This window comes from Halichoeres trimaculatus, unplaced genomic scaffold, assembly GCF_033239565.1.
Source record: "Halichoeres trimaculatus isolate MK-OKI-2021-1 unplaced genomic scaffold, fHalTri1.1 fHalTri1_scaffold_10, whole genome shotgun sequence".
Classification (NCBI taxonomy): domain Eukaryota; kingdom Metazoa; phylum Chordata; class Actinopteri; order Labriformes; family Labridae; genus Halichoeres; species Halichoeres trimaculatus.
In genome coordinates, this window is record NW_027437187.1 from 14,069,498 (window position 1) to 14,083,181 (window position 13,684).

General features: G+C 42.7%; 3 protein-coding genes across 3 annotated transcripts; 1 reads left to right on the forward strand and 2 right to left on the reverse strand.

Annotated features, from left to right (window-relative positions):
- The first annotated feature begins 853 nt into the window (after positions 1–853).
- On the forward strand, positions 854–1,881 carry LOC141796798 (uncharacterized). The gene is made up of 4 exons (XM_074678068.1): positions 854–947; positions 1,029–1,093; positions 1,168–1,729; positions 1,812–1,881. Exons 1-3 carry the CDS (start codon positions 943–945, stop codon positions 1,716–1,718), a joined length of 621 nt encoding a protein of 206 aa, XP_074534169.1. The 5' UTR covers positions 854–942; the 3' UTR covers positions 1,719–1,729; positions 1,812–1,881.
- A 6,230-nt stretch (positions 1,882–8,111) lies between these two features.
- On the reverse strand, positions 8,112–9,113 carry LOC141796822 (uncharacterized). The gene is made up of 4 exons (XM_074678094.1): positions 9,017–9,113; positions 8,875–8,933; positions 8,246–8,808; positions 8,112–8,175 (listed from the first exon to the last, which is right to left on the reverse strand). The coding sequence occupies exons 1-3, from the start codon at positions 9,019–9,021 to the stop codon at positions 8,255–8,257; spliced, it is 618 nt and encodes a 205-aa protein (XP_074534195.1). The 5' UTR covers positions 9,022–9,113; the 3' UTR covers positions 8,112–8,175; positions 8,246–8,254.
- A 2,665-nt stretch (positions 9,114–11,778) lies between these two features.
- LOC141796141 (uncharacterized) lies at positions 11,779–12,934 on the reverse strand. Its single transcript, XM_074677104.1, has 5 exons — positions 12,825–12,934; positions 12,666–12,728; positions 12,532–12,590; positions 11,896–12,458; positions 11,779–11,822 (listed from the first exon to the last, which is right to left on the reverse strand). Exons 2-4 carry the CDS (start codon positions 12,668–12,670, stop codon positions 11,908–11,910), a joined length of 615 nt encoding a protein of 204 aa, XP_074533205.1. The 5' UTR covers positions 12,671–12,728; positions 12,825–12,934; the 3' UTR covers positions 11,779–11,822; positions 11,896–11,907.
- Between the last annotated feature and the right edge of the window lie 750 nt (positions 12,935–13,684).

Consider the following 13,684-nt stretch of genomic DNA (forward strand, 5'->3'; position numbering starts at 1 on the left):
TCACTTTGTGATAATTTTTTAAATGTCTTCTTTTTTATTATTATTATTATACTGAACTTCATTTTTTTTATTTTTGCATAATTTTAAAATTTCAGTGTATTTGTGATTTCATGAAAATTTGCAACTTTTTGAATTTTTTTGTAATTTCTGAATTTACTTTTATTCCTTGTTTGTTTTTTGTTTTTGTTTTTTGCAAATGTATCAAAATAAGAAAAAAACCCATCATATTTACTATTTTTAAATTCAAACAACTTCTTTATTAGATAATTAATCACTAGATTTTAACTATGCATTTTACCCACTATATTGTCTTTATTGTCAAGACAAAGGCGATTTTGTAGCTCTAAAATGACTCTATTCCAGCTGGCTTGATAATAAATACTACACTGTTCCACTCATAAAGCTTAATTTTCTGAAGCTAATCTTATGTGAAATTGTATAATTTCATTGAGAGTTTTCTGCAAACCTTAGTTTGAACTGACATGGTAATTTGAGTGTATGCACAACCGAGTTGCCATAAAATGACAAAGAAGGCCTCCCATGCCAGGTTGTCAATGAAAACTTGTCTCTTGAAGAAAAACTGTTTGCATAACACAACCCAAGTAATGGTAAATGAACCTGTCAAGGCTTTAAATGGACAAGGAGCATTGGATCCTCAAAAACTTGACCGTCAACTACAACCTGAAGGGTTTTGCACCAGCTGTCTCGGATCAGCAATCAGTCTCCACAGCATTAGGGACCCTTTAAAAGCAGCTCTGAGCCCAGAGGACATCACAGAGGAGCTGCAGGTAGGTAAACCATCAGGTTAGGGAGCAGCAGTTTGATGGCGTGTATGGTTTTACTTGCATTTAGGAATGTAAATTTATTTCCAATTTTCTGCTTGTGTTTCTTCTTCAGGTTAGGAACTTCAACTGACTCCAGACCAAACTCAACAGCAGCAGGATGAGGTGAATGAATGATTGTTCAAAGGTGTGTCAATCCATATGTGTGAGTTTAGTTATTTTTTTTAACTGAACCTTTCTCTACAGGTTTTTGTGGATTTCATGTCTGCTGATGCTGATTGGAAGCATCACCTGCAATCCCATGTGGAACAGTAAGTAAGCTCTGTCCAGACTTCAAACTGATGCTTCTGCTTTTCAATAAACTCCATTTTGTTTTTCTCTTCAGAGCCAGGTACCTCTGGATCTGGAGCCACAGGCAACATTGCTCCAACATACCCTGCTGTTGGGGGTTCAGGAGGAGTGGGAAGCGGCTCCTCTTCGTCTAATCCAAGCTACTCTGGTGTTGGACTGTATGATGGCAGTGGCGGCAGCTACGGTGCTGGTGGATATGATGGCCGTGGCGGCAGCTACGGTGCTGGTTACGGTGCTGGTTATGGAGCAGGATCAGGAGGTGCTGGCTGGAGTGCTGGATCTACATCATCTTCCGGGGCTGGGGCTCAAAGCTCGGGGCCAATCTTCAGTGACGTGTCTGACCTGGATCCAGTCTACGGCTTCAGCTATCGTTCACGCTACCAGCGAGGAAGAGCAGTGTTTGCCCAGAGCCGCTACACTCCAGGAGAGCTGGTTGTTCAGCCCATGCCAATTTACAGGCCAGTCATCAAAAACCCTGTGCTGCTGAACATTCCTGTCCAAGAACCTGTGCAGCTACAGGTGCCTGTGAAGGCACCCCAACAGCAAGCCATTCCTGTTAAATTCCAAACCAAAGGAGGATACTAAAGCGCTCTCTGGTAAGATACAAATCTCTGATATTTATTACCATTCAAATTCCTGCTGATCCTTAACTTATTTTAATTTCTTTTTGGCTTGCAGCTCTGGCGCTTTGGACACCTCACAGCTGCCCTGTTACAAAATGCTAATAAACTGGCTTTAGAAAACTTAATCTTGTTTGATTATTCATGGTACCTTGGTAGACTAAAACAGCCTGGTTGTCTGACTGAACCCTTGCATGCTTCCATTAAAAAGGAAACGGATTCTTCAAAGCAATCCTCTTTTACAGGGGATAAAGTCAAGGGGTCCTGAGCCATAAATTCTGATCAATCAGTAACTTCAACCTACTGCCTGACTCCTGCTCTATTTCATTTTACAAATAAAAGGGTGTACATCAGGTATTTGCCTTAAAACTAACTCTATCCAAAGCCTCCAACAGTATACAATACTTCAACACTGTCTCTCACTGGATGGTTATATATTTTCATACTTAAAACTCATTTATGTAGCTCTGCAACACTATTTGTAAACCCTGCTCAAGTTCATGAGGTGAGGTTTTTGTAGCTCCCCATTAAATGTGCTACATGCAAGCTCAAAATACCCTGTCTTTCTTCAGCATTTAGCTGGCTGAAAACATTCATCTTAAGTCAAAGTCAGAATGCTGCTGCCATTAAGCCAAATGACACCATCTAGTTTGTGTTAAGATTGAGAGGAAGGTGAGCAATCCTCCCCATCTACAAGTGATGTGTCTTCCTACTTATGTGTTTGCCCTTACGTCTGTTGTGTTGACTCTAGACTTTTAAAAAAAAAAAAAAAAAAAGACGTCCTCTTGCTCTGCTCAAAGTGAGGTTGCCACAAAAACTGCTCCCCCTGGTGGCTGGCTGCAGTATAGGTTAAAAAAATCCAGATTTCCAGTCATTCCAGATGGGCTGTGGTCAAACTTAAAAATTAATACACCTCAAAGAAATGTTTCTCACGTCTGATTGTTGCGGTGGTTTCAAGATATCATTTGACTGTCTTGTATCCAAGTCCTCTTTTTTTTTTTTTTCTGAAAAGTTTTGTTTTTATTAGCTATATGAGGTTTCATACTAGGCTTTACGTAATGTTTAACTATGATTGACAGCTGCTGTTCTTGTGTATTTTTTTCAGGGATTGTAAAATATGTCGGGAGGTAGAGTCAAGAAGCGATTAGACTCTTGTAAGAAGAAAAAATATATATTTTTGTCACCCAGCTCCACTCAGATTCTCCCAGAATCCCTCATTGTCTCTACTGCGCAGACTCTGGCTGCAAACTGCTACAATGGCTGCGCCTGTGACGGAGGTATTTTGGCTTCAAAACTGTACAATGATAAATGGCGGAGCCACGCTATCCACTCTATATACAGTCTGTGGTTGACCCTGGTAAAGGGGGGAAAAAAGGAAAACTGTTTCTTATGGGTGAGCTGATGACTCAGTAATCAGCAGAGCTGCAGCTTGATTGGATAGGTAATCAGGTAGCCTGCTACATTAGCTTTGAGTCAAAGGGTTTCTGGCTGGCTGTATTATTGTGGGGTTAGAAGAAGAGCGTTCACACCTGCTCCTGTGTACTTTTTGCTCCAGTTTTACACAGAACATGATTGTCTGATTGTGGCTGTCCAAATAGAGAAAAAAGTATTACCTGCAAACTCTTTATCCTGGTTGGAACAGTTTTGGGTTTCCCATTTTCACTGTCTGCACCCCACATTATAACAAGTGCCCACCGTCTCTAACCCTTTATAGCCATCTGGAAGGCAGCACATGTTGCTTCAGAACCTAACTTTATTCTGCTTGAAGGGTCTAAGGACTTGGTCACACAGGCCAATCGTGCCGTGCCTAAGCACGCTTCAGCTGTAAAGCACGTTTGGAATGGCCAGTGTGACCGCAACTGTGCCGTGCTCAAGCACGATTCCCTTCCGTGCTTCGGCACGCTTCGAAGAGGTGGGCTTCGGCACGGTTTACTTCATGCACGAGCACAAGCACGCGGACAGCGCGTGCGATCCATTATGTATGATCACCAGGAGCGCATCTCTCGACAATTATTTTAAACAAAGTGGGGGTGTTAGAGGGCTGTGTCGGGCGTAAACGACTTACTATAAGTCCAAGTTGTAGCAGTGCTCTCTGTGTCTCATTGTGCTGACTCTGATGAGATCGCGCTTCATGTAAACAAACGCTTCACGATGATATAGGCGGGCCGTGCGCGTCTGATACCCGCTAAAGTCTGGTTCATATTGGGGTAGTGTGACCGCTGGCCATACCCTCCAGCTGGGGAACAGTGCTGCGCGGGGGGGGAGGGGGGGGGGGGCAATCGTGCTTAAGCACAGCACGATTTGGATGGCCAGTGTGCATGCGCTCTTAGAGCGCTGTCACACGCGAAGCGCGATCTTATCAGAGCCCGCACAATGAGACACAGAGAGCACTGCTGCAACTTTTGGACTTATGTTAAGTTATTTTCGCCCGACACAGCTCTCGAACACCCCCGCTTTGTTTAAAATGATTGTCGAGAGATGCGCTCGTGGTGATTATATGTAATGGATCGCACGTGCTGTCCGCGTGCTTGTGCTCGTGCATGAAGTAAACCGTGCCGAAGCCCACCTCTTCGAAGCGTGCCGAAGCACGGAAGGGAATCAGGTACAGTACACAGGTACAGTACACAGCGGTCACACTGGCCTTTCCAAACGTGCTTTATGGCTGAAGCGTGCTTAGGCACGGCACAGTTGGCCAGTGTGACCGCGGGGGTTCCCTTTATGCCAATTAAGCTCCATTGTTCTCCATTACTACAAAATAAATCCAAGGAATTGTTTTCAGCAGAGAAAAACACATAGCTTGCTTTTCACTGTTAAACTTTGCCTGAACCAAAGTACCAAAAGCTAGCTTCATAACAATGACAGTACTGTATTCGGTTCACGATTAAAGCTACAGGACCTGAAACCCATAGAGTATCTATGGAATATTGTGAGAAGGCAGATAAGACACCAGGCCCAGCTTTCAAAGTACCTTTGGCTTTCATTTTATGGAAATACCATTGGTAATCCTGGGTACGCATACCTCATTACCTTCCATCAGCTGGTAAAACCTAATAAACCAATTTTGGCTTAAACCTTTCAATCAGATTTTCCTCCTTTCAGCTTGGCAGGTCCTTCCTTCTCAGAGCAGGTAAAGCCCACTCACCATGCTGCAAACAGGAAAATGGGCAACCACATAATACACTGCTCAAAAAAAATAAAGGGAACACTAAAATAACACATCCTAGATCTGAATGAATGAAATATTCTTATTAAATACTTTGTTCTTTACAAAGTTGAATGTGCTGACAACAGAACCACACAAAAATTATCAATGGTAATCAAATGTTTTAACCCATTGAGGTCTGGATTTGGAGTCACACTCAAAACTAAAGTGGAAAACCAGACTATAGGCTGATCCAACTTTGATGTAATGTCCTTAAAACAAGTCAACATAAGGCTCAGAAGTGTGTGTGCCCTCCACGTGCCTGTATGACCTCGCTACAACACCTGGGCATGCTCCTGATGAGGTGGCGAAAGGTCTCCTGGGGGATCTCCTCCCAGACCTGGACTAAAGGATCCTCAGATCGACAACTCCTGGACAGTCTGTGGTGCAACATGGCGTTGATTTATGGAGTGAGACATGATGTCCCAGATGAGCTCAATTGGACTCAGGTCTGGGGAACGGGCAGGCCAGTCCATAGCATCAATGCCTTCATCTTGAAGGAACTGCAGACACACTCCAGCCACATGAACTCTTGCATTGTCTTACATTAGGAGGAATCCAGAGCCAACTGCACCAGCATATGGTCTCACAAGGGGTCTGAGGATCTCATCTTGGTACCTAATGGCAGTCAGGCTACCTCTGGCAAGCACATGGAGGGCTGAGCAGCCCTCCAAAGAAATGCCACCCCACACCATTACTGGCCCACTGTCAAACCGGTCATGCTGGAGGATGCTGCAGGCAGCAGAACATTCTCCACAGCGCCTCCGGACTCTGTCACGTCCGTCACATGTGCTCAGTGTGAACCTGCTTTCATCTGTGAAGAGCACAGGGCGCCAGTGGAGAATTTGCCAATCTTGGTGTTCTCTGGGTTATGCCGAATATTCTGCACAGTGCTGGGCTGTAAGCACAACCCCCACCTGTGGACGCCGGGCCCTCACACCACCCTCATGGAGTCTGTGGCTGAATCTCAATGCCCCCTAAAGCCTGAGCCCTGAGCCCTTACAGACTTAAGATCACCTGGAAAGTGTTTGAGTGCATTAGTCTATAAAGGCTCAAAATGGTGTAACTGGGATTGGGACAGCACTTTGGCACTTCTCACATATCCTGCATGTCATAATGTAGCTCACGTGAGCTAGCTCTATGAACTGTAATTGAACAAGCTTTGAATTGAAATAAATGGCATTTTATCTGTATGCTCCCATAAGTCAACACAGTTTATCCACCAAACTGAAAGAAATATGAATATGCAAAATCTGGATTAATTCATTAAAGTGCACATACTGTATGTGCAAAGATATAAATATTTGGGAAGATTACGGCGGTTTTATACATTTATTCTTAAAGACAGGTCGACTTATATTTATGAAGCATCAACATTGGTCTAATTTCTTGTTTGCCATCTCTCTTTCTTCAATTTCCATATTACGCATTCATTTAACCTGCCGTGTTTGTGGGCTTCCCCTGGGAACCCCGTGTTTCTATGGTTTCATGTCACATTAAAATGAACTCTGGGTAGTTCCCTCATGGTAAGTCTGCAACCATGCTGACTCACGGAAAGGGTGCAGTAAGGGCTCATAAAGTCAGCAAGAGATCCCTCACACACTTCGTGATTAGACAGTGGGACAGCCCTAAGCCCTCATGAACTTTGCGGGAGCGCGCCTCAAAGTCAGTGAGTGTGGACATTAGGATTGGGCCTGTTTCTGACCGTTTAAGCAGACACGTGCACATTTGTGGCCTGCTAAAGGTCATTTTGCAGGGCTCTGGCAGTGCTCCTCCTGTTCCTCCTTGCACAAAGGAAAAGGTAGCGGTCCTGCTGCTGGGTCGTTGCCCTCCTATGGCCTCCTCTATGGCTGCATTTCCACCAAGCAGTCCGGGTTGGTTCAGTACGGTTTGGGACGGTTTGGTACAGTTAAGCCTGATCCCGTTTGCGTTTCCACAGCAAACTGTGCCCTCTCGTGGTAGGCGGCGTGTAAGCCGGATGCCGGAAGCCGCAGCTATTAAACAATAGCGTGACGCTGTAGCAGCACTACACAGTTTACCCCGCTATTAAATCCAACAAAGAAGAAAACACGACACAGTAAACAAAGAGCACGGATGGAAGACATGCAGCATTTCGTCCTCTCTGTGATTTTCATGTAGCTCTCTGTTACAAAGTGCAATCAAGCTTCGTTTCAGAGAAGTCTGTGTGCCACCAGGAGAAATGCAGCCGCTGTCGGGGTAAGTGAGGATTCTTTTGACCAATCAACCGTCTGCAGTGTGTTGCTCTACATTCCAAGATCGGTTCAGTCTGGCACCCATACGAAAGGGTCCCAAAAAAGTGGGACGGCTCGTCTCGGTTTTTGGGGATCTGTCCCGGGATGAGTCTGTGGAAACGCCGCAAAAAGCTCACTGTACCAAGATGAACCGAACCGGTCTGCTTGGTGGAAACGCGGCTTTAGACTCCTGATGTACTGGCCTGTCTCCTGTTAGCACCTCCATAGCTCTGGATACTACGCTGACAGCCACAGCAAACCTTCTTGCCACAGCTCGCATTGATGTGCCATCCTGGATGAGCTGCTCTACCTGAGCCACCTGTCTGGGTTGTAGACTCCATCTCATGCTACCACCAGAGTGAAAGCACTGACAGCATTTAAAAGTGACCAAAACATCAGCCAGAAAGCCCAGGAACTGAGAAGTGGTCTGTAGTCACCACCTGCAGAACCACTCCTTTATTTGGGGTTCCACCTGTCGTCTTTTCCATTTGCACAACATGTGAAATTGATTGTCAGTGTTGATTCCCAAGTGGACAGTTTGACAGACATGTGATTGACCTTTGGAGTTACACTGTTTGAAGTGTTCCCTTTGTTTTGAGCAGTGCATTTTGGAACACTAGAAGCTCATGTGTTTGTCAGTTTCAAAACTAAAGTTTAACAGCCATTGAAAATTCCATTGGTGGGTAGAGAGGGAACTACACATTGCCCTTGATCAGACCCAATGTCCAAATGTCTTAAGACATTTAAGAAGTTTCTGGATGCTATAACTTTCAAAGTTACAAGGCCATAAAGGCTCAGTGCTTTTGCAAATGTCTGAGGTGGTTTAGTTGATCAATGGTTCTTTCAAACTGTTCAAAAAGACCAATTAAAAGGTAAACAAATCAAGTGTACAAACAAGACAAAGTTCACTTAAGTCATTTATTGGTTTCTTATGAAAAGGCAGCAGTGGGGCATCATGAAGTCCAGACCTGAAAGGTACAAACAGAATCAGATCTGAGCAATACTGACTTCAAGAGGTAGATTTTGACCGATACTTACCAGAGCACTTTAGTATCCTCCTTTGGTTTGGAATCTAACAGGAATGGCTTTCTGTTGAGGTGCCTTCACAGGCTCTTGTATCTGCACAGGTTCTTGGACAGGAATGTTCAGCAGCACAGGGTTTTTGATGACTGGCCTGTAAATTGGCATGGGCTGAACAACCAGCTCTCCTGGAGTGTAGCGGCTCTGGGCAAACACAGCTCTTCCTCGTTGGTAGCGTGAACGATAGCTGAAGCCGTAGACTGGATCCAGGTCAGACACGTCACTGAAGATTGGCCCCGAGCTTTGAGCCCCAGCACCATCGTAGGATGTAGATCCAGCACTCCAGCCAGCACCTCCTGATCCTGCTCCATAGCCAGCTCCATAACCAGCACCATAGCTGCCGCCACTGCCATCATATCCACCAGCATACACTCCAGCACCATAGCTTCCGCCACTGCCATCATACAGTCCAACACCAGAATAGCTTGGATTAGACGAAGAGGAGCCGCCGCCCACTCCTCCTGAACCCCCAACGGCAGGGTATGTTGGAGCAATGTGGCCTGTGGTACCTGTTCCTTGCTCTGGAGAGAATAAAAGTTAGTCATTGAAAAGCAGAAGCATCAGTTTGAGGCATTGCCTGAGCTTACCTTTCCCAAAAGGATTGCAGGTGATGCTTCCAATCAGAAGACATGAAATCCACAAAAACCTGTAGAGAAAAGTTTCATTTTTTTCCCCTTTGAATTAACTAACATGTAGACTGAAGCTTCCTTAAACAATCCATTCACTCACCTCATCCTGCTGTTGTCAAGGTTGGTCTGCAGTCAGTTGAAGTTCCTAACCTGAAGAAAAAGCACAAGCAGAAAAATGAAAAAATTAAAGTTGTGTTCCTAAACCATTCCAGTCACCTTAGTACTGCTTCCCAACCTGATGGTGTACCCACCTGCAGCTCCTCTGTGATGTCCTCTGGGCTCAGAGCTGCTTTTAAAGGGTTCCTAATGCTGTGGAGACTGATTGCTGATCTGAGACAGCTGGTGTTAACCACAGCTGCATGTGATTAATCAACACACTTGTTAACACGGGGATGTAAATAATGCAGCCTACAGCAAACGATGAATATAAGCCCACTCTTTAAAAAACATATGGTTATTGTCTTGAAGTCCAAATTAAGGACATTGAAATTCTGCTCAAAAGTGTTTAGGGGTTGATGCTTTAGTTAAGTGTCGAGAGTGTTTCAGGCATTGAGACTCCCTTAAATCTCAAAATTTATTTTGTGTATCATTCATTATCAGAAAAAAACAAAGTCTTCCATCAAGGTTAGAGTCCCATCAGATAAAAACCCACCAAATGTTGCTGCTTGTAGCTGACTTGTGCGTAGATATTGAACTCATGGATCATCCCCTTTACATGTTATGTGTATTTTAGATGTTGGTGATTTCCTTTACATTAGAATTCAAAAGACGAAATTCTCCAATGCAATGTTTTTGGTTACATTTAAAGGCCATCTTAGTTTGTTTCAACTGCCCCTCGTCCCCACTGATGGCGTTTTAATAAACCTGGAGGTTCTAATATGAGATGCTGAATAATAATTATTATCTAATTTAAATACGACACATTTAAAGAACATTGTTGCAGTTACTTGAATAATTTGACTTTATTTAAACTCTTTGCTTTTATCTTCTCTCCTGTGGCTGTCTTATATTTTTAAATGTCTCCAATCCTTCGCTATACCTCATTGAATCCGTAGTTTGTTGATAGTTTGTGAGATGTAGGAAAAAAGAGGACAACAGTAGACTGTGATCTGACAGAGGTTTCCTAATGTCAGGGCTTGGACAACAGTGCTTTAGTATTGTGCTTATTTTCATCCTTTTTATTGTCTCTATGATGGCTTTTTTTAAATCGGCTGACATGATTAAGAGTTGAAAAAACAACAATTATGTCAGCTTTGGGGTTTTGAAAAGATTTATTTCAGCCTCTATCTCTTTAAGGCAGTGAAGCATACCAAAACTCAGAGGAGCTGTCCCACACTGTTGGTCCTGACTTCAACCCTGTTTCTTTATTCAAAATGCCAAATGGAGAAATAAGGTGATATCCCTTGGAGATATAGTAATCCAAAGTAACCAAAAGTGCTTATGCTCAAGTTTTTTTTTTTTTGTTTGTTTTTTTTGTGTGTGCGTGTGTAATCCGGTCTTTCCCATTCAACTTTGAAGAGACTCATCAATCAGAGATGGTTGAGTTTATTTCCTGTGGATTTCAGTAACATATGCCAATTTTTACACAAGCTTCTCCGAACATCCTGAAGTGTCAGCCAGTGATTACGCTAACAAATGCTAAACTTACAATTTGAAACTTTGCCCAGGTTTGGTGTTGACAACTAAAAAATTAGCTTAATTTTCCCCCCCTCCAATATGAAAAAGCACGATGACCTCTTTAGTACCCAGTTTAATAAGCAATTGAAATGAATGATGCCATACTGCGGGAGCTGCTGTTCCTCCTTTGATTCTAAATTTGGATACTCAAACACACTGCTCAGAAGTGCACTTTCCAGATGCACAATTATTGTGTGCAGAGTGAGGCAGATTTCAATCTAAATTTATATTCAGTGCTACAACAATTCTGTGTAATTGTCTTGCAAACAAGCAGCAGTCTTAATCTATTTTTAAAACAGCTATGAAGCTCTATCTGGACAGTTTTCAGCTGATGCTGGGAAGCCAAGAAAAAATACAAATGGCTTTGTCTCCCCTCTTACATCATCATTTGATGGAAATACTACAAATTCTGTTGTGTTGCTTTTCTAAATGAGGGCTCACTTTAAGCTACAACCTCAACTTAAAGAGTAAGGACATGGTGTAAAATGTCCATTACAACCATTTTTAAGATTTGAGAATCACTTACACACTCAAACAGTATCTGGTTTAAGTCCTCCCCCTTTGGAGATGTCCATTGGGAGAACTTCATGTAAACCAAATTTACTCAAGGGTACAATATTCTCCATATTCCCTTAATCTTTTAATTGTACTGTAAGGAAGAAACCCTTAAATTGTTTCATAAATCCATAGAGTAATGTACCTCCTCATATCCTTAATTCTAAAAGACTCAGCCCCCCCTTAAATCATGAATTACCATTTTAGTGTTAATCCCAACTGCCTGGAAACCTTCCAAGCAAAATTTAAAGTCTTTAAAGAACACAATCATTTGGTCCCAGCGTTTAAGCTAGCTGCACTCTTGGAGTTGTGAAAGCCTCATTGTTGCAAATAGTTTCTTTGTCTGGTGTTGAACACCCCTGAAGGTGTACCATGGTATCTGGCACAGATTTAAAAATTATTGCAGGGTTTTCCCTTAAGTGATGACTACCTCAGGCTCTAAAGCTCAAGTTTTGCTGCCATGACCTTTAAACCAAAACAGGATGTATGATGCAAATTTAAAGAATCTAAGTCCATTAGGTTGTACCATCCCAGCCTTAAATTTCTGTTATCAACCACTGTAACTCAGGCTTATTATCACCAGTTAACAAATTTAGACCACCTTGGAAGTAAAGGACAAACACCAAAAGATTTGTTTAAACAAGTTTATTGGCAGACCACACAAACGCAGAGACCTGCAAAGAAGCATAAAATTAGACTTTCAGCTGAAGAGGATGCCTTAAAAAAAGAAATCGAAGTAATTCTTACCAGAGGAGAGCTTCAGTAGCCCTGTTGCGTTTGAACTTGCTGTTGAGGTGCCTTCACAGGAACTTGTAGCTGCACAGGTTCTTGGACAGGAATGTTCAGCATCACAGGGTTTTTGATGACTGGCCTGTAAATTGGCATGGGCTGAACAAGCAGCTCCCCTGGAGTGTAGCGGCTCTGGGCAAACACTGCTCTTCCTCGCTGGTAGCGTGAACGATGGCTGAAGCCGTAGACTGGATCCAGGTCAGACACGTCACTGAAGATTGGCCCCGAGCTTTGAGCCCCAGCCCCGGTAGATGATGTAGATCCAGCACTCCAGCCAGCACCTCCTGATCCTGCTCCTGATCCCGATCCTGCTCCATAGCCAGCTCCATAACCAGCACCGTAGCTGCCACCACTGCCATCATATCCACCAGCATACACTCCAGCACCATAGCTGCCGCCACTGCCATCATACCCACCAGCATGCACTCCAGGATAAAAGCCCGCTCCTCCTGAACCCCCAGCAGCAGGGTATGTTGGGGCTGTTGTGTCTGAACCAGACCCAGGAGTGCCTGATCCTTCATCTAAACATGGAAGAGGGATGTGTTGGGATTTATGTAGAAGTATAACAGCTTTTAGAGTATAATGTGAACTTACTCTTCCAAACAGGAGCACAGGTGATGCTTCCAATCAGCAGACATGAAATCCACAGAATCCTGCAAACACATTGTCAGATAGGATCAGGTTGAGAGGTAAACTAGCAAATATTTCACAATCAGTCACATACTTACATCATTTTGATCTTTGAATTGTCAAAGTTAGGATCTGTCCGCACTTCAGTGTGCCCCAAGGAACTGAAAAATTCAAAGCAAGCAAGTTAGCACTCATTAAATAAGAGCAATTGAATAACATAAAAGCTAAAGGAAGCTACTTTAAATGTAAACCCATACCTGCTGATAGAGCACTGTGTGTCTTTCAGCAAAGCCAAGCTGCCATGTCCTTCTCAGGCTCAGAGCTGCTTTTATAAGGATCCCCAAGGCTTGGTTGATTGGTGCTCATTACGAACAGCTGTTGACATTAATTAACTCATCTCACTCATGCTCTGCAGTGATTTTTGTGAACGCATCTCTGGATTTTCAGGCACTACTCAACAAAAACATCCCTTTGCTTGCCTTTGACTGTCATTTACTATAAAAAAATGGGTATGTGTTAATATCAGTTAGATTTGCTTTGTGCACATAAATTACCTGTGTTATACATGTAGAAAAGCAGGGGTTGAAAATGTTTCTGCAAGATCATATATATATATATATATATATATATATATATATATATATATATATATATATATATATATATATATATATATATATATATATATATAGTAATGAGCATTGTGCAGCAGTGCTGTGTTTTTGGGCGCGGTGGGCAAAGTTTGGGCAAGATCATACATGAGTCTTAGATATGAATAAGACAAACTGAATGAGATAATTAATTTATTAGGGGTGACCTTGGTTTGATTATGTGATATTTTATTCTTGATTATTTTAAACTTTGAGTCATAGATTGAATTAATAAAAAATAAGACAGAAAAAAATAGTTAAATAAATAGAAGTTGACTCTAGTGTTGACTATTCTTTCACATTTACCTCCATTCCCCAAATTATGAAATATAATAAATATCCAAGTATTTATCAGAACCAGTGACAGAAAGTTAGCCACACTGCATTGGCATTCATACATTCACATCCTGAAGTGTAACATATTCACTCAAATTCAGCTTAATTCTGGTTAGTTTGGTCAAACAATA